Raw genomic sequence first — 19,113 nt, 5'->3', positions numbered from 1 at the left:
TGGGATCGCCTGTATGTCAGTGTCCACCACCAGCGCGCGTGGGCCGCCTCCCACCGACCGCGCCGGATCGCGATATAGCACGGGTCCCGCGAGCGGGACCCACTTACCACCTCCTGAAGCGCGGCCACGCGATCCCGGAGAGCCCCAGCCGTGTGTGTCTGACCAGAGGAAAACCGAAGCCTCATGCTGTAGTTACCCGGCAACCAGGGCTCGGGACATGTACACACTGCTACAGCCCTTGGAGTCTTCACTTTTCTTCTATAAAAAGCTCTTCTTAGGGCTGCCAAGAGCAGCCCCTCTGTTCAGGGCCTGCTATCTGCAGCACCAACTACAAAACTGAGCTCCTGTGCAGGGAGGCGGCGCTATGCATCTTGGGAACAGTCAAAGCTTTGAGCCTGTTGGTGCCCCGGATCAAGATTCTACTCTACACCCCAATGTCTATCCTTGTGGAGCCCAGTGTACCCCGCAGAAGAAATATGGTCTAATTTAACGGATTATGTAGAAATTCAGAAAATGCTAAAGGGTTCACAACCAAACAAACAGTCTAGACCCACTGCATGGGTGACATTACCCACTTGTGACTGTAACAAACCCCTTGTGACTGTTCTGTCTCACGTGAGAAACAGCACGACGCCCCTGAAATACAGCAGGCTACAAGACGCAGAATATACTGGCTATTGGTGAAACATTCATGTCCGTTAGACTTATAAGAGGGAATTCCAATTGTTTTTCTTGGCAGCTGCCACTAGATGGCGCACAACAGGTAAACTCAATTGTTGCTCCGTTTAGGCGCGAGTGACGCAAAAGTTACACATTTCTTCTGGCAGCCTCCTGCAAAAAGTCAGTGGTTTGGGCACTCTAACCAGGACTTTAGAGAGGTTTAGCGGCTATATACGACCAAAACCTGTCTATTTGTGGGCGACAAGAGCAATAATTATTGGGCACCCAAAATTAACTGAATTACTTCATTGGGCGCCCATAAATTATAGCGGCTCCCAAAAGAATTGAATTCAACCCATAGCTCCAAATTTTTACAAACAGGGCATGGTTATGTTACAAAAAAGCTTGCTTTTCTCTCTTGATTTGAAGGAACAATGGGGGTGATGCATGAAAAACGTCCTAACGGATGTTATGTGTTCAGGGGCGTATCACCACATTATCATGGTGATACGCCCTGTCCCTCCACCCCAATGCACTAAACAGGCCCTCGCCGATGTGGGAGGGCGCTAGGTCACCTTCCTGTGATATGCGTCCTCCCACATCGGTCAGGCTGATTTCGCCGCTAGCTGTACTAGCGCACATGCGCCATCACCTCAGCTCCCAGTGAGCCCTGCGGAGTGAGGTGGCGCATGCGCGGTTAGGCTGTGAGGCCTCCGTGTGGTGGAGGACATTGAGGAGACGTGTGGGGGTGACGTCAGAGGACGCAGGGTAGACGTGGTGGCGGCGAGCAATAAAGTTTTTTTAATGGACAAAAATACAAAACCGCCAATGCCAGCCCCGACCTGGCGAAAGGACAGAGGGGGATTATCGTGATGTGAAGAGCCACCGCACCGTTCACACATCAAATGCCCATCGCCTTCCTATGCACACAGCGCAGCAGACGTTATTGCAGTATGCGCTCTTTGCATTCTTTAAATCCCCGCTGAGAGCCGCTTCATACATTGCGGGGAAGCGGGGAATGCAGGACATAGCGTCGCTTCATACATCTGCCTCAATGTGCTCAGGTTCCACTGCTGGTATAGGAGAGGCAGCTAGGTCCATTGCTCTGTTATTCATGTACAGTACCCCGGCTACAGCTATACAGATTAAAGATCATCAGTAAGTGAGAACACTAAGTATTAGACAGTTGAGATAGATTGAGAGATGCATAGTTAAATATAAAAAAAATGGCCACACACTCTGCATATCACAAGCAATCTTGTGTAACTGGCCCAATATTGCAATGCGTGGGACCTTATTAAAACAAGAGCCTGGCTAGCTGCAGTAAAATGAGTGCCATGACTGATGTGCGGTAATCTACTAACTGTACTGACAAGACCCTGGAGAGATCAGGAGCTGATCTGGCCAATCACATCTGGGGAGTAAGTGGCACCCGGCATAAAATATTATAAGTTTCTTCTGTTAAGACACAATGAAACAAAAAATTGTGACAACAGTTTCACTTTAAGTAGCTGTGGAGGAGGAAGACCCAGATGTAGTTATTGGTTGGGAGTGATGAATGTGTAAGATGTCACAGAGCATCCTGGAATGAATTACCATCATTTGGTTATATGGAAATAATCTGATCTACATTACGCAGTGAATGAGTGTAGGTTAGAACGCTTACATCAATCTTCGAGGTCTTGCAGAATGCTCCTACTGGGTGTACGTGATCATAAAGAATTATAACGCCGACCATAACTCTCATACAGAAGAGGAGGGTGTCTTCGCTGGTGAAGCGGCTCCTGTATTCCCTGGTAAAAATAAGGACATGAGCGAAATTACAACATATAGAACCAAAGCCTCAAAAAAAAGCATTATTTTTGTAGCTCTACACCTTGTTCTGAACTACAAGCCTAAGAAATCAGAGCTGTCTTAAATGCTGCCACTTGCAGTTCAACAGTTCATTTTTGGGAACTCAAAATGTACAGGTGTGTTCAAATACAAAAACAGCCCCAATTTGTGTCTTTTTCCGTGCAGCTAATACGATAAAAGCACAAGGTACTTCTGCCCTGTATACCACTAGAGAATCTGGGCACTAGAGCAGTGCATCAAGGACGTTATTATGAAGAAAAACAAAAAAACATGAGGCAACGGACCCATATGACCAAGCTGCACCATGTGTCCCGCAATGCAGCATTGTGCGAATTTACACTGCCACGATTGCAGGAAAAATAGGATTTTAATTACCGACCGGTAAATCCTTTTCTCATAGTCCGTAGGGGATACTGGGAATCCATTTAGTACCATGGGGGTATAGACGGGTCCACTTGGAGCCATGGGCACTTTAAGAAATTGATAGTGTGCGCTGGCTTCTCCCTCTATGCCCCTCCTTCCAGACTCAATCTAGGAAACTGTGCCCGAGGAGACGGACATACTTTGAGAGAAGGATAGATAAGGAAAGTGGTGAGATTACGAACCAGCACACACAGAACAAGAGGAAAGCCAAGCTAACCAAACCTGAAACAGGAACAGCAACAGCTGAAACAACCAGAATACTTAACTAAGGAACAGTGCAGGAAGAACGAAGCACCGGGCGGCCGCCCAGTATCCCCTATGTACTACGAGAAAAGGATTTACAAGTAGGTTAATAAAATCCTATTTTCTCTTACGTCCTAGGGGATACTGGGAATCCATTTAGTACCATGGGAAAGTACCAAAGCTCCCAAACCGGGTGGGAGAGTGCTGATGTTCCTGCAGAACTGACTGACCAAAACGGAAGGTCCACAGAGGACCAAGTATTGAACTTGTAAAACTTACCAAACGCGTTCGAACTGGGATCCGGTCTCTATAGGTCAACAATGTCTAGGTCGACCACTACTGGACGACAGTAAGTAGGTCGACATAGTTTCTAGGTCGACAGGGACTCTACGTCAACATGAGTTTTCACATTTTAAAAAAATTATTATTATTTTTTTTAACTGTTGCATACTTGACGATCCACATGGACTACAACTGGGAACGGTAACCTTTGCAGAGTGCAGCGGTAGTGGAACGAGGGGACATGGTGCACTAATTGGGGTTCCCGGTCACTCTACAAAGAAAACAATACAGAAAATTTTAAAAAAACTCATGTCGACCTAAGTTTAGTTTATTTAATATACCACACCTGTTTGAACCTGATCAAGTAGCTGCTCGGCTGAGCTATAAATCCGAGACACCCCGGACAGCCACCCAAGAAGAACCCACCGACCTAGTAGAGTGGGCCTGTAAAGATTTTGGAATCGGCAAACCTGCCATGGAATAAGCATGCTGGATAGTGATAATGGACTGTTTTGAGGCAGGACACCCAATCTTATTGGGATCATAAAGTACCGAACGAGTCCGATTTCCTGAGACAAGCAGTCCACTTCACATATACCTTCAAAGCCGTTACAACATCCAAAGACTTGGAAGTAGCCGAGGTGTCCGTAACAACCGGAACCACTATAGGTTGGTTGATGTGAAACGCGGACACCACCTTAGGAAGAAATTGCTGACGAGTCCTGAGTTCAGCACTGTCCTCATGGAAAATCAAGTAGGGGCTCTTGTGAGACAATGCCCCCAGTTTCAACACACGCCTTGCTGAAGCCAAGGCCAACAGTGTGACGGTCTTCCACGTAAGATACTTTACATCTACCTCCTGTATCGGTTCAAACCAGTCCGATTGGAGGAACTGCAACACCAAATTGAGATCCCAAGGTGACGTAGGGGGCACAAAGGGAGGTGGATGTGCAGAATACCTTTCAAGAACGTCTGGACCTCAGGGAGAGAAGCCAATTGTTTCTGAAAGAAAATAGACAAGGCCGAAACCTGGACTTTTATGGAGCCTAGGTGTAGGCCCACATCCACTCCAAACTGCAGAAAAAGCAGGAAATGTCCCAGATGAAATTCCACCACAGAAGATTGTCTGCTTTCACACCAGTAGACATATTTCTTCCAGATACAATGGCAATGTTTAGACGTTACCCCCTTTCTAGCTTGGATCATAGTCAGGATGACCTGGTCAGGAATCCCTCTTTTGGCTAGGATCAGCTGTTCAACTTCCATGCCGTTAAACGTAGACGAACAGGCCCTGTTGCAGAAGATTCTCTCGAAGAGGCAGAGGCCACGGATCTTCGATAAGCATCTCGAGAAGATCCACATACCAGGCTCTTCGTGGCCAGTCCAGAGCAATGAGGATTGCTTGAACCTTTTTCCTTTTTATTCTTTTTAGAGTTCTTGGGATCAGAGGAAGTAGAGGAAACACGTACAGCAGCTGGCAAACCCACGGAGTTGTCAGGACGTCCACCGCCACTGCCCGAGGTTCTCTCGATCTGGAACAATATCGCCTGAGCTTCCTGTTGAGTCGAGATGCCATCATGTCGATCTGTGGGTAACCCCACCGATGCGTCAGCCACTGGAACACCTCCGGGTGAAGGCCCCACTCCCCCGGGAGCAGGTCGAGTCTGCTGAGGAAGTCTAATTCCCAGTTGTCTACTCCCAGAATGAAGACCGCCGACACCTCTGACATTGCGGCTCTGCTTTTCGTTCCGCTCTGTCGGTTTATGTACTTCATTGCCGTCACATTGTCAGACTGGACCTGAATGGACTGATTCTGAAAAAGATACGAGGCCTGCAGAAGAGCATTGTAGATGGCTCTGAGTTCCAGGATGTTTATCGGAAGGACGACCTCCAGATTTTACCATCTTCCCTGAAACTGTATCCCTTGGGTGACTGCACCCCAACCTCAGACTTGCGTCTGTGGTTAGTAGAACCCAATTCTGAATTCCGAACTTCCGACCCTCGACTAGGTGAGAATTTTGTAGCCACCACAGGAGGGATATCCTGGCTTTTGGCGACAGCCGAATCCTCTGGTGCATGTGAAGATGCAATTCGGACCATTTGTCCAACAGATCCAAATGGAAGGTCCTCGCATGAAACCTTCCGTACTGAATCGCCTCATAAGAGGCCACCATTTTCCCCAGAAGGCGTATGCAGAGATGCACCGAGATCAGAGTTGGCTTCAGGACAGCCCGAACCATCGACTGGATTATCACTGCCTTTTACAAGGGAAGGAATACTTTCTAAGACTCTGTGTCCAGTATCATTCCCAGGAAATGAAGCCTCTGTGTTAATGCTAGGTGAGATTTTGGTAGATTCAGAATCCACCCATGATCCAGGAGTAATCTGGTTGCGAGACCAATGCTCTCCAACAACTGCTCCCTGCACGGTGCCTTTATCAGAAGATCGTCCAGGTACGGAATTATGTTCACTCCTCATTTGCGGAGAATGAACATAATCTCTGCCATCACTTTGGTGAACACCCTCGGTGCCGTAGAGAGACCAAACGGCAGGGCCTGGAACTGGCAGTGACAATCCTGTAGAGCAAACCGTAGATAAGCCTGATGAGGTGGCCAAATCGGGATGTGAAGGTATGCATCCTTGTTATCCAGGGACACTAGGAATTCCCCCTCCTCCAGACCTGAGATCACCACTCTCAGAGACTCCATCTTGAATTTGAACACTCATAAGTACGGGTTTAACGACTTGAGGTTCAAAATCGGTCTTACCAAACCGTCCGGTTTCGGTACTACAAACAAGCTGGAATAGTAACCCTTGTTGAGTAGGTGAGGTGGAACTGGAACAATGACCTGGGTCTGTACCAGTTTTTGAATGGCGTCAAAGGTTAAGGTTATACTTGCCTCTTGTGAAACTGGTAAGCCCGATTTAAAGAATATGGGGTGGGAGCTCCTGGAACTCCAGTCTGTAGCCCTGGGATATAAGGTCTATGACCCAGGGATCCTGGCACGATCTTGTCCAGATGCGACCGAAGAATTTTAGCCGGGCTCCCACCCGCCAGTCTTTCAGGCATCGCGGTCCACAGTCATGCTGAAGGTTTTGAGGAATTAGAGCCTGAGCCCTGTTCCTGTGTACCAGCCTGTCACTGGTTTACCTCTTGTGCGTCTGGCGGCAGTAGAAGGACCTCTGGCCTTGCCCCTAAACTTGGCAGTCCGAAAGGACTATAAATTGCTGGGGGAGCTTCAGAGGGTAGGTATGTGGACTTACCCGTAGTAGCCTTGGAGATCCATTTGTCTAGTTAATTTACAAATAAGGCCCCATCTGTGAAGGGTAGGCCTTCCACGCCTTTCCTGGAGACCGCGTCCGCAATCCACTGGCGTAGCCATAAGCCCTTGCGTGCCGACACTGCCATAGCTGTAGTGCGTGCATTACGCAAGCCTATTTCTTTTATGGCTTCCACCATAAAGTTTGCAGAGTCCTGTATATGTTGCAGAAACAAGATAATCTCCTCCTGAGGCAAGGTATCTTACCCTTCAATCAGGTTACCCGATTATTTAGCAATGGCTCTTGTATCCACCCACATGATATAGTGGGTCTCTGGGCCACCCCAGCAGCTGTATACAAAGATTTGAATGTAGTCTCAATTTTACGGTCAGCTGCGCCTTTTAGGGAGGCTGCACCAGGGACAGGCAATACAATTTTTCGTGAGAGCCTGGAGACTGATGCATCCACTATCAGTAGATTCTCCCTATCCTCAGGATGAAAAAGGAAAAGATAACAACCGTTTAGGGATTTGAAACTTCCTATGAGGATTAACCCACGGTTCTTCAAACAGGGTATTTAGTTGCTTTGACACAGGAAAAGTTGCTGAGGATTTCTTTTTTTATATCAAATTAAGATTCCTTTATCTCCTCTGTCACCTGATCAGGGATATTCAGAACTACTCTAATGGCCTCTTCAAGCGCCTCTATTCCCTGCAACAGAGTACCCTCCCCCACCTCTGAGTCCACCTCACCCTCCTCCATGTCTAACCCCTCATCAGAGTCAGACTGTAGGACATGGGCCAAAGAACGTTTTTGCAGACAAATGGTTTGGGACTGAGACACCGGTTTGGGTACCGAGTCTCTTTTCATAAACTCAGTAATAGATTTTCTTACATCTGTAAGTATTGCATCTCTTTCTCATTCCGAGATAACTTAGTAGAGATTGTGGAAATCATTCCCCTAATTGAGTCCAGCCATACTGGCTCTGCCCCACTAGCCTGGGAAGGGATACTACACGGAGTATACACTAGTGAACCCCCTAGAGAAGAGGAACACTGTGCTTTACATGAAACACACTCTTTGCCTGAGATACTGTAACAGTGACAGCACACACACAGGAAAAGGTTAAATGCACAATTAACCCACAAAGAGCCCTTCAAGAGAGACACAGAGGTAGTATGGAACCAGCACACGGCGCCCTTAACGCCATTGCCAAGCTTAGCCAGGTCGCAGACCAAGTACCTAGATTAGGGACTTAGTGCACTAATAATCGCGCCCCCCCCCCTGCTATGACCCCCTGGTACTGCTGAGCTAATCAGTAGTCTCTCCAGAGGAGCTGCGCGTCCCTGTCAGTCAGCGTCTGTGTCAGCTGCAGAGGGAAAATAGCACTGGTGAGCTGCTGGATCCGCTCATAGTGAAGCCCCGCCCCTTCAATGGTGCACGGTCTTCCCGCTCTTCTTTATACTGGCTGTATGTGTCTAGGTGCATAAAATGGAGAGAGACTCCTTTTATGCTTTGTTGCCAGTCTGGGTACTATGTCCGCTGTTCAGCGTCTGTGTCCGTACACAGTGGGAGACACAGTCCGCCCCGCTTAGAAGCCGTGCGTCTCCGTACCCTCATGCCGCCATAATAGCCGGCGACCCGCTAACTGGGACGCCGGCTTAGTACTCACCACTCTTCATTCTTCTGGCTCTGTTAGTAGTGATGAGCGGATTCGGTTTTACTCGGTTCTCAAAACGGCATCTTATTGGCTATCCAAAACACGTGACATCCGTGAGCCAATAAGATGCCGTTTTGAGAACCGAGTAAAACCGAGTAAAACCGAATCCGCTCATCACTATCTGTTAGGGGTGGCGGCGTGCTGCGGGAATGTATGCTCGCTGTGGTGGGGCTTGTGAATAGTTCCCTCAGGAGCTAGTGTCCTGTCAGCGGGGAACGGAACCACTAACCCCGAGAGAGGTTGGACCGTCCCCCCACCTCTAAGTCCCACGAAGCAGGCAGGCTGGTGCCATCCAGTCTTGCCTGAAAATAACAAACTCAGAAAATAAATGCAGAAAACTCTTCAGAAGCTTCAATAGACATGACCGGCTCCTCCAGGCACATTTTCGAAACGGAGTCTGGTAGGAGGAGCATAGAGGGAGGAGAAACTATCAATTTCTTAAAGTGCCCATGGCTCCTAGTGGACCAGTCTATACACCATGGTGCTAAATGGATTCCCAGTATCCCCTAGGACGTAAGAGAAAGTACTAGTACAATGCCCCCAGTAAGCTACAATCTGTCTGTACATGGTCGTGATGCAGAAAAATGCTACAGTACGAGACTAGCTATCCATGGTAAAGTCTAGGTTAGGCTGCAGGGGCGTAACAGGGCGTTCCCACATAGGCTGTCTACTAGGATAAGCAGGGTGTCTTTTTCGTACGAATGTGCGGTCTTAGTTGCAATGTGATATGACAAGACGGCTTCACCTGTGTGCGACTGAGTCTTAGGCGTCTATTCAATTACTGCCGGAATCCCAGACTTGTCGGAAAAATGGCGGATCCACGTATTCTGTCGGATTTGCGGGCATTTTTGACAGGTTTTTGGCCTGTTTTCGACAGTGCCGATTCAACTTTAAAAAAAGTCAGATCGGCATGGTCGAAAACAGGCTAAACCTGTCGAAAACGCCCGCAGATTGAATAGTGCAGTGTCAGAGCCTCTCTGTCTGAGAGGATCCGATACCAAATGAATACACCCCATAATCTGTATACGAAGTGCTAAGATGAAGCAGCCACGGCTACTGTGCTCCACATACAGATTCAGACTCAGTTGCTTATCTAATTAGTCAGTGCAGTCTTGTGAAGCAGTTTTGTCACATCGCACTGCGACTAAGACACACATTTGCGCAAACAGATGCTGCACCACTCGTTAGGGCTGCCTTCAGAAATTGTGGGGCCGGGGACTTACAAAACAGGCAGGTATATGTAATATGTAAATGGTACTGTCTAAAGGATGAGCAAGAGTAGCTTTTAAAGCATCAGTAACATACCAGAAAACAGCTTAACCAACCTCTTTAAAGTGGTCAACTAAAGGAGGTGGACAGGTAACTGTAGAATTCTACAAACAGCTAGTCAGGTCTAGAAGCGAGCCAGACCGTTCGCGGAGTCAGGGAGGATGTTTCAGAGACAGGTGCCAACCATAGATTATTTAACAAGCTTGTGTTCCCACTACCCACATTTTACATACACCCCACATATGACTTACGGTGTTTCAAGCATTACTTTACAGACGCTTGCCATCGTACTTAAACAATCTGTTGTGTTCTCTATGGGTAACGTTTTGTTCTAGGAGAAGAAAAAAAAATAAGATTTTACTTACCGATAAATCTATTTCTCGTAGTCCGTAGTGGATGCTGGGGACTCCGTCAGGACCATGGGGAATAGCGGCTCCGCAGGAGACAGGGCACAAAAGTAAAAGCTTTAGGATCAGGTGGTGTGCACTGGCTCCTCCCCCTATGACCCTCCTCCAAGCCTCAGTTAGGATACTGTGCCCGGACGAGCGTACATAATAAGGAAGGATTTTGAATCCCGGGTAAGACTCATACCAGCCACACCAATCACACTGTACAACCTGTGATCTGAACCCAGTTAACAGCATGATAACAGCGGAGCCTCTGAAAGATGGCTCACAACAATAATAACCCGATTTTTGTAACAATAACTATGTACAAGTATTGCAGACAATCCGCACTTGGGATGGGCGCCCAGCATCCACTACGGACTACGAGAAATAGATTTATCGGTAAGTAAAATCTTATTTTCTCTGACGTCCTAGTGGATGCTGGAGACTCCGTCAGGACCATGGGGATTATACCAAAGCTCCCAAACGGGTGGGAGAGTGCGGATGACTCTGCAGCACCGAATGAGAGAACTCCAGGTCCTCTTTAGCCAGGGTATCAAATTTGTAGAATTTTACAAACGTATTCTCCCCCGACCACGTAGCTGCTCGGCAGAGTTGTAATGCCGAGACCCCTCGGGCAGCCGCCCAGGATGAGCCCACCTTCCTTGTGGAATGGGCCTTGACAGATTTAGGCTGTGGCAGGCCTGCCACAGAATGTGCAAGTTGAAATGTGCTACAAATCCAACGAGCAATCGTCTGCTTAGAAGCAAGAGCACCCAGTTTGTTGGGTAGATACAGGATAACAGCGAGTCAGTTTTCCTGACTCCAGCCGTCCTGGAAACCTATATTTTCAGGGCCCTGACAACATCTAGCAACTTGGAGTCCTCCAAGTCCCTAGTAGCCGCAGGTACCACAATAAGCTGGTTCAGGTGAAACGCTGACACCACCTTAGGAAGAAACTGGGGACGAGTCCGCAGCTCTGCCCTGTCCGAATGGACAATCAGATATGGCTTTTGTGAGACAAAACCGCCAATTCTGACACTCGCCTGGCCGAGGCCAGGGCCAACAGCATGGTCACTTTTCATGTGAGATATTTCAAATCCACAGATTTGAGCGGTTTAAAATGTGATTTGAGGAATCCCAGAACTACGTTGAGATCCCACAGTGCCACTGGAGGCACAAAAAGGGGGTTGTATATGCAATACTCCCTTGACAAACTTCTGGACTTCAGGAACTGAAGCCAATTCTTTCTGGAAGAAAATTGACAGGGCCGAAATTTGAACCTTAATGGACCCCAATTTGAGGCCCATAGACACTCCTGTTTGCAGGAAATGCAGGAATCGACCGAGTTGAAATTTCTTCGTGGGGCCTTCCTGGCCTCACACCACGCAACATATTTTCGCCACATGTGGTGATAATGTTTTGCGGTCACCTCCTTCCTGGCTTTGACCAGGGTAGGAATGACCTCTTCCGGAATGCCTTTTTCCCTTAGGATCTGGCGTTCCACCGCCATGCCGTCAAACGCAGCCGCGGTAAGTCTTGGAACAGACCTGGTACTTGCTGAAGCAAGTCCCTTCTTAGCGGCAGAGGCCATGAGTCCTCTGTGAGCATTTCTTGAAGTTCCGGGTGCCACGTCCTTCTTGGCCAATTTGGAGCCACGAGTATAGTTCTTACTCCTCTACGTCTTATAATTCTCAGTACCTTGGTTATGAGAAGCAGAGGAGGGAACACATACACCGACTGGTACACCCACGGTGTTACCAGAACGTCCACAGATATTGCTTGAGGGTCTCTTGACCTGGCGCAATACCTGTCCAGTTTTTTGTTCAGGCGGGACGCCATCATGTCCACCTTTGGTCTTTCCCAACGGTTCACAATCATGTGGAATACTTCCCGATGAAGTCCCCACTCTCCCGGGTGGAGGTCGTGCCTGCTGAGGAAGTCTGCTTCCCAGTTGTCCACTCCCGGAATGAACACTGCTGACAGTGCTATCACATGATTTTTCGCCCAGCGAAGAATCCTTGCAGTTTCTGCCATTGCCCTCCTGCTTCTTGTGCCGCCCTGTCTGTTTACGTGGGCGACTGCCGTGATGTTGTCCCACTGGATCAATACCGGCTGACCTTGAAGCAGAGGTCTTGCTAAGCTTAGAACATTGTAAATTGCCCTTAGCTCCAGTATATTTATGTGGAGAGAAGTCTCCAGACTTGATCACACTCCCTGGAAATTTTTTCCCTGTGTGACTGCTCCCCAGCCTCTCAGGCTGGCATCCGTGGTCACCAGGACCCAGTCCTGAATGCCGAATCTGCGGCCCTTTAGTAGATGAGCACTCTGCAGCCACCGCAGAAGAAACACCCTTGTCCTTGGAGACAGGGTTATCCGCTGATGCATCTGAAGATGCGATCCGGACCATTTTTCCAGCAGATCCCACTGAAAAGTTCTTGCGTGAAATCTACCGAATGGAATCGCTTCGTAAGAAGCCACCATTTTTCCCAGGACCCTTGTGCAATGATGCACTGACACTTTTCCTGGTTTTAGGAGGTTCCTGACTAGCTCGGATAACTCCCTGGCTTTCTTCTCCGGGAGAAACACCTTTTTCTGGACTGTGTCCAGAATCATCCCTAGGAACAGCAGACGTGTCGTCGGAAACAGCTGCGGTTTTGGAATATTTAGAATCCACCCGTGCTGTCGTAGAACTACTTGAGATAGTGCTACTCCGACCTCCAACTGTTCTCTGGACCTTGCCCCTATCAGGAGATCGTCCATTTTCTTTGAAGAAGAATCATCATTTCGGCCATTACCTTGGTAAGGACCCGGGGTGCCGTGGACAATCCAACCGGCAGCGTCTGAAACTGATAGTGACAGTTCTGTACCACGAACCTGAGGTACCCTTGGTGAGAAGGGCAAATTGGGACATGGAGGTAAGCATCCCTGATGTCCCGGGACACCATATAGTCCCCTTCTTCCTGGTTCGCTATCACTGCTCTGAGTGACTCCATCTTGATTTGAACCTTTGTATGTAAGTGTTCAACTATTTCAGATTTAGAATAGGTCTCACCGAGCCATCTGGCTTCAGTACCACAATATAGTGTGGAATAATACCCCTTTCCTTGTTGTAGGAGGGGTACTTTGATTATCACCTGCTGGGAATACAGCTTGTGAATTGTTTCCACTACTGCCTCCCTGTCGGAGGGAGACGTTGGTAAAGCAGACTTCAGGAACCTGCGAGGGGGAGACGTCTCGAATTTCCAATCTGTACCCCTGGGATACTACTTGTAGGATCCAGGGGTCCACTTGCGAGTGAGCCCACTGCGTGCTGAAACTCTTGAGACGACCCCCCCCACCGCACCCGAGTCCGCTTGTACGGCCCCAGCGTCATGCTGAGGACTTGGCAGAAGCGGTGGAGGGCTTCTGTTTCTGGGAATGGGCTGCCTGCTGCAGTCTTCTTCCCTTTCCTCTATCCCATGGCAGATATGACTGGCCTTTTGCCCGCTTGCCCTTATGGGGACGAAAGGACTGAGGCTGAAAAGACGTTGTCTTTTTCTCCTTTATACGGCAATACTTCCATGTGCCGTTTGGAATCTGCATCACCTGACCACTGTCGTGTCCATAAACAACTTCTGGCAGATATGGACATCGCACTTACTCTTGATGCCAGAGTGCAAATATCCCTCTGTGCATCTCGCATATATAGAAATGCATCCTTTAAATGCTCTATAGTCAATAAAATACTGTCCCTGTCAAGGGTATCAATATTTTCAGTCAGGGAATCCGACCAAGCCACCCCAGCGCTGCACATCCAGGCTGAGGCGATCGCTGGTCGCAGTATAACACCAGTATGTGTGTATATACTTTTTAGGATATTTTCCAGCCTCCTATCAGCTGGCTCCTTGAGGGCGGCCCTATCTGGAGACGGTACCGCCACTTGTTTTGATAAGCGTGTGAGCGCCTTATCCACCCTAAGGGGTGTTTCCCAACGCGCCCTAACTTCTGGCGGGAAAGGGTATACCGCCAATAATTTTCTATCGGGGGAAACCCACGCATCATCACACACTTCATTTAATTTATCTGATTCAGGAAAAACTACAGGTAGTTTTTTCACACTCCACATAATACCCTTTTTTGTGGTACTTGTAGTATCAGAAATATGTAACACCTCCTTCATTGCCCTTAACAAGTAACGTGTGGCCCTAAAGGAAAATACGTTTGTTTCTTCACCGTCGACACTGGAGTCAGTGTCCGTGTCTGTGTCGACCGACTGAGGTAAAAGGACGTTTTAACGCCCCTGACGGTGTTTGAGACGCCTGGACAGGTACTAATTGGTTTGCCGGCCGTCTCATGTCGTCAACCGACCTTGCAGCGTGTTGACATTATCACGTAATTCCTTAAATAAGCCATCCATTCCGGTGTCGACTCCTTAGAGAGTGACATCACCATTACAGGCAATTGCTCCGCCTCCTCACCAACATCGTCCTCATACATGTCGACACACACGTACCGACACACAGCACACACACAGGGAATGCTCTGATAGAGGACAGGACCCCACTAGCCCTTTGGAGAGACAGAGGGAGAGTTTGCCAGCACACACCAAAACGCTATAATTATACAGGGACAACCTTTATATAAGTGTTTTTCCCTTATAGCATTTTAATATATATAGTCATATCGCCAAATAAGTGCCCCCCCTCTCTGTTTTAACCCTGTTTCTGTAGTGCAGTGCAGGGGAGAGCCTGGGAGCCTTCCCACCAGCATTTCTGTGAGGGAAAATGGCACTGTGTGCTGAGGAGAATAGGCCCCGCCCCCTTTTCGGCGGGCTTCTTCTCCCGTTTTTCTGAGACCTGGCAGGGGTTAAATACATCCATATAGCCCCCAGGGGCTATATGTGATGTATTTTTAGCCAGAATAAGGTACTATCATTGCTGCCCAGGGCGCCCCCCCCAGCGCCCTGCACCCTCAGTGACCGCTGCTATGAAGTGTGCTGACAACAATGGCGCACAGCTGCAGTGCTGTGCGCTACCTTATGAAGACTGAAAAGTCTTCTGCCGCCGGTTTCTGGACCTCTTCACTTTTCGGCATCTGCAAGGGGGTCGGCGGCGCGGCTCCGGGACGAACCCCAGGGTGAGACCTGTGTTCTGACTCCCTCTGGAGCTAATGGTGTCCAGTAGCCTAAGAAGCCAATCCATCCTGCACGCAGGTGAGTTCACTTCTCTCCCCTAAGTCCCTCGATGCAGTGAGCCTGTTGCCAGCAGGACTCACTGAAAATAAAAAACCTAACAAAACTTTTACTCTAAGCAGCTCTTTAGGAGAGCCACCTAGATTGCACCCTTCTCGGCCGGGCACAAAAATCTAACTGAGGCTTGGAGGAGGGTCATGGGGGGAGGAGCCAGTGCACACCACCTGATCCTAAAGCTTTTACTTTTGTGCCCTGTCTCCTGCGGAGCCGCTATTCCCCATGGTCCTGACGGAGTCCCCAGCATCCACTAGGACGTCAGAGAAAATTAAAAATTAAACTCACAATTTATGCACCAAATCTAAGTTTATGTTTCGGAGACTCACATCAGACACGAAGCTGGTGGTGGCGTTGCTTAGCGTCTTCAGCATCGGTGTGGCTTCAGCATAGAACAAGGACATCCGGTTAGCCATCTCGTTGTTTACTTCATTTTCAATGTCTAGCTGTAATTAGAAAGCGGGAATACAGCTCTGTAAGACACAGATGATGATTAGCGATCTGCATTACGTATATGGGTTATTCAGTCCATCAATACACTTTTAGTTCTGTCCAGCAGAGAGCGGTGGTGCACACATATAATTGATCTGGGCTCCGAAGCAGAACAGCCCTTTAACTTTGCTGCAAATCTCACCAGACGTGAATATTGCACATAGATACTCACATGCATGTTGTTTATCCTATTACGACTTATCGTCCGCCTGTAGTAACTGAAATCGTTCTGGATGGCTGGATTTCTCATCTAAATCAAATTGCACACATACAGTATGAGTAAATTGTACTACTGTTTTTCATTCCACAAGCACAGACACACTAACAAAGCATATACATGGGCCGTTACCTTAAGTTCATCAAAGCGAAGCGTAAAGTGCAGGATTTCCGCAAACTCCTTAGCTAGGGCCTGCTCTCGCTCCAGGTGTTGTGTAGGGGTGTAAGGAGGACAGGTGAGAGACTCCAGTAAGCTCTGCAAGGCCTTTTCTGTACGAATAAGAACACAAATAATCATAGCACCGATACCAAAGACTATGGGATAAATAAACAAGCAACAGACATGACAGAATATGCACCATTTGGAATATGTTAATCATCAGACACAATGTTCTGGTCAAAGACCAAAGGTCAGCCGCTGCAAATAAGAATATGTGACATGTGGAACGGTGGATGAAAAGATCAGAGATTTCCGTGGTAGAAAATCAGTGTATGACCTGGATGTCTCGTGTGAGGACAGCGAGAATACAAGAACACAAGCAGCATATACCTGTATGACAAATACTTATACAGGAGGGAGAAGCCTGTAAGGATAATGGGCAAGCACAGTTTCCATTTCTCATATTTGTACGAAACATTAATATTTAGTGCGACAGACAGACTTGATCAGTAATGGGAACTCTTACCAAAGACACAAAGCAAATAAACATTCATCATCCAAGGCATGGATAAGGATCAGTAATACAAGCAGGTCACACTTTTCGAAGATGTGGTATGCTATGGAACAGCAAATATTGATTTTCTTCATTTTAATGGGCTATTCAGACATCTAATTATTTTTAAACTTCTTTGATCAGACATGGCGAAACACTTAACATGCAGGGAAGCAACTTTCAGCGGACTTGCATTCTTCAACACTTCTCTTTAACCACTTCATCGCTAAGCATGTAGATCAAAAATGCTAAAGGGCATGTGGAGCGGCCAGTATCCTGGAAGATTTCTCAACGGTTAGTACTAAAGTTGGTACTGGGGTTAGGGCTAGGCTGCGGCAGGGCCGGTTAGGGCTAGGCTGCGGCAGGGCCGGGGACGGATAGGGCTAGGCTGCGGCAGGGCCGGGGACGGATAGCGCTAGGCTGCGGCAGGGCCGGGGACGGATAGCGCTAGGCTGCGGCAGGGCCGGGGACGGATAGCGCTAGGCTGCGGCAGGGCCGGATAGGGCTAGGCTGCGGCAGGGCCGGGGACGGATAGGGCTAGGCTGCGGCATGGCCGGGGACGGATAGGGCTAGGCTGCGGCAGGGCCGGGGACGGATAGGGCTAGGCTGCGGCAGGGCCGGGGACGGATAGGGCTAGGCTGCGGCAGGGCCGGGGACGGATAGGGCTAGGCTGCGGCAGGGCCGGGGACGGATAGGGCTAGGCTGCGGCAGGGCCGGGGACGGATAGGGCTAGGCTGCGGCAGGGCCGGGGACGGATAGGGCTAGGCTGCGGCAGGGCCGGGGACGGATAGGGCTAGGCTGCGGCAGGGCCGGGGACGGATAGGGCTAGGCTGCGGCAGGGCCGGGGACGGATAGGGCTAGGCTGCGGCAGGGCCGGGGACGGATAGGGCTAGGCTGCGGCAGGGCCGGGGACGGATAGGGCTAGGCTGCGGCAGGGCCGGGGACGGATAGCGCTAGGCTGCGGCAGGGCCGGGGACGGATAGGGCTAGGCTGCGGCAGGGCCGGGGACGGATAGGGCTAGGCTGCGGCAGGGCCGGGGACGGATAGGGCTAGGCTGCGGCAGGGCCGGGGACGGATAGGGCTAGGCTGCGGCAGGGCCGGGGCCGGATAGGGCTAGGCTGCGGCAGGGCCGGATAGGGCTAGGCTGCGGCAGGGCCGGATAGGGCTAGGCTGCGGCAGGGCCTGATAGGGCTAGGCTGCGGCAGGGCCGGGGACGGATAGGGCTAGGCTGCGGCAGGGCCGGGGACGGATAGGGCTAGGCTGCGGCAGGGCCGGGGACGGATAGGGCTAGGCTGCGGCAGGGCCGGGGACGGATAGGGCTAGGCTGCGGGAGGGGACGGATAGGCTGCGGGAGGGGACGGATAGGCTGCGGGAGGGGACGGATAGGCTGCGGGAGGGGACGGATAGGCTGCGGGAGGGGACGGATAGGCTGCGGGAGGGGACGGATAGGCTGCGGGAGGGGACGGATAGGCTGCGGGAGGGGACGGATAGGCTGCGGGAGGGGACGGATAGGGCTAGGCTGCGGGAGGGGACGGATAGGGCTAGGATGTAGCCATAGTTGCTGAAAGGTGGACAACTGGAAAGCTGTAATGCCTAATATTAATACAGGACAGAAAGTGCTGCTTATGACAGATTTCAAATCCCACCACATGGCTTATTCTCCTGTTTTATATGAAGCCAGCATGACTACGGCTGTTAGAAAACCACAGAACGCACAGGCTCTCTCTGGCAGTGTACACATGCTGATGAGGATTAGCGGTTCTATACAGAATTCAGGACAACTTACCCAGTCTTAGAGAAAACTCATAAAATCGTTTCAGCCGGACAACCAAAGGGCAGACAGAATTCCATGCTTTTTCCTGAAGATGGATATCATTTGGATTTTGTATGGCCTAAAACAAACAAAATGGAGGAGTACAAATATGAAAATATGTCACAATGCGCAAGTACGATCTAAAAAACCCCAAAACTTCTATAAAAAAAATAAAGCCACATTTAAAGGACCCCTCATTAATCAGACATGCCCCCAGGTATAGTAAATCTCTGGGGCTCTGTGGTTACCCCAAGTCCAGGAGGCTGGCTATGCCACTAGTTGAGGACCCCAGTGCTAGAAAAATCTACTAAATCCTTTCCATAGAGCAAGAGGTGTAAATTTACTAAGGTGTTTTTTTTTTTTTTGTAGAACTGGTAAGGTTGCCCATAGCAACCAATCTATTATCATCTAAAAGCAGCAAGATAACTGTTAAGTAGAATTTGATAGGTTGCTATGGGCAACCTCACCAGTTCTAAAAAAAACTCCCACCTTAGTAAATTTACTCAAGAATGAGGAGTTCGAGATAGATGCGCGGTAAACCAGATGTAGAGTGAG

General features: G+C 49.3%; 1 protein-coding gene across 10 annotated transcripts in view; it reads right to left on the bottom strand.

The window, feature by feature from the left end:
- Positions 1 to 19,113, bottom strand: part of CYRIA (CYFIP related Rac1 interactor A) — a 192,758-nt gene that overhangs the window by 13,944 nt on the left and 159,701 nt on the right. For all 10 annotated transcript variants that reach the window (XM_063915373.1, XM_063915374.1, XM_063915368.1 and 7 more), the window contains 6 exons: positions 18,532 to 18,637; positions 16,166 to 16,302; positions 15,989 to 16,066; positions 15,654 to 15,770; positions 9,963 to 10,042; positions 2,327 to 2,453 (listed from right to left, as the gene is read on the bottom strand). In XM_063915373.1, the coding sequence (XP_063771443.1) occupies positions 2,327 to 2,453; positions 9,963 to 10,042; positions 15,654 to 15,770; positions 15,989 to 16,066; positions 16,166 to 16,302; positions 18,532 to 18,637 (645 nt within the window). The remainder of the gene's footprint in view (positions 1 to 2,326; positions 2,454 to 9,962; positions 10,043 to 15,653; positions 15,771 to 15,988; positions 16,067 to 16,165; positions 16,303 to 18,531; positions 18,638 to 19,113) is intronic.

This window comes from Pseudophryne corroboree, chromosome 4 (genome assembly GCF_028390025.1).
Source record: "Pseudophryne corroboree isolate aPseCor3 chromosome 4, aPseCor3.hap2, whole genome shotgun sequence".
Taxonomy (NCBI): Eukaryota; Metazoa; Chordata; class Amphibia; order Anura; family Myobatrachidae; genus Pseudophryne; species Pseudophryne corroboree.
Note: the sequence above shows the minus strand (reverse complement) of the source record. Positions and strands in the feature narration are given on the sequence as shown.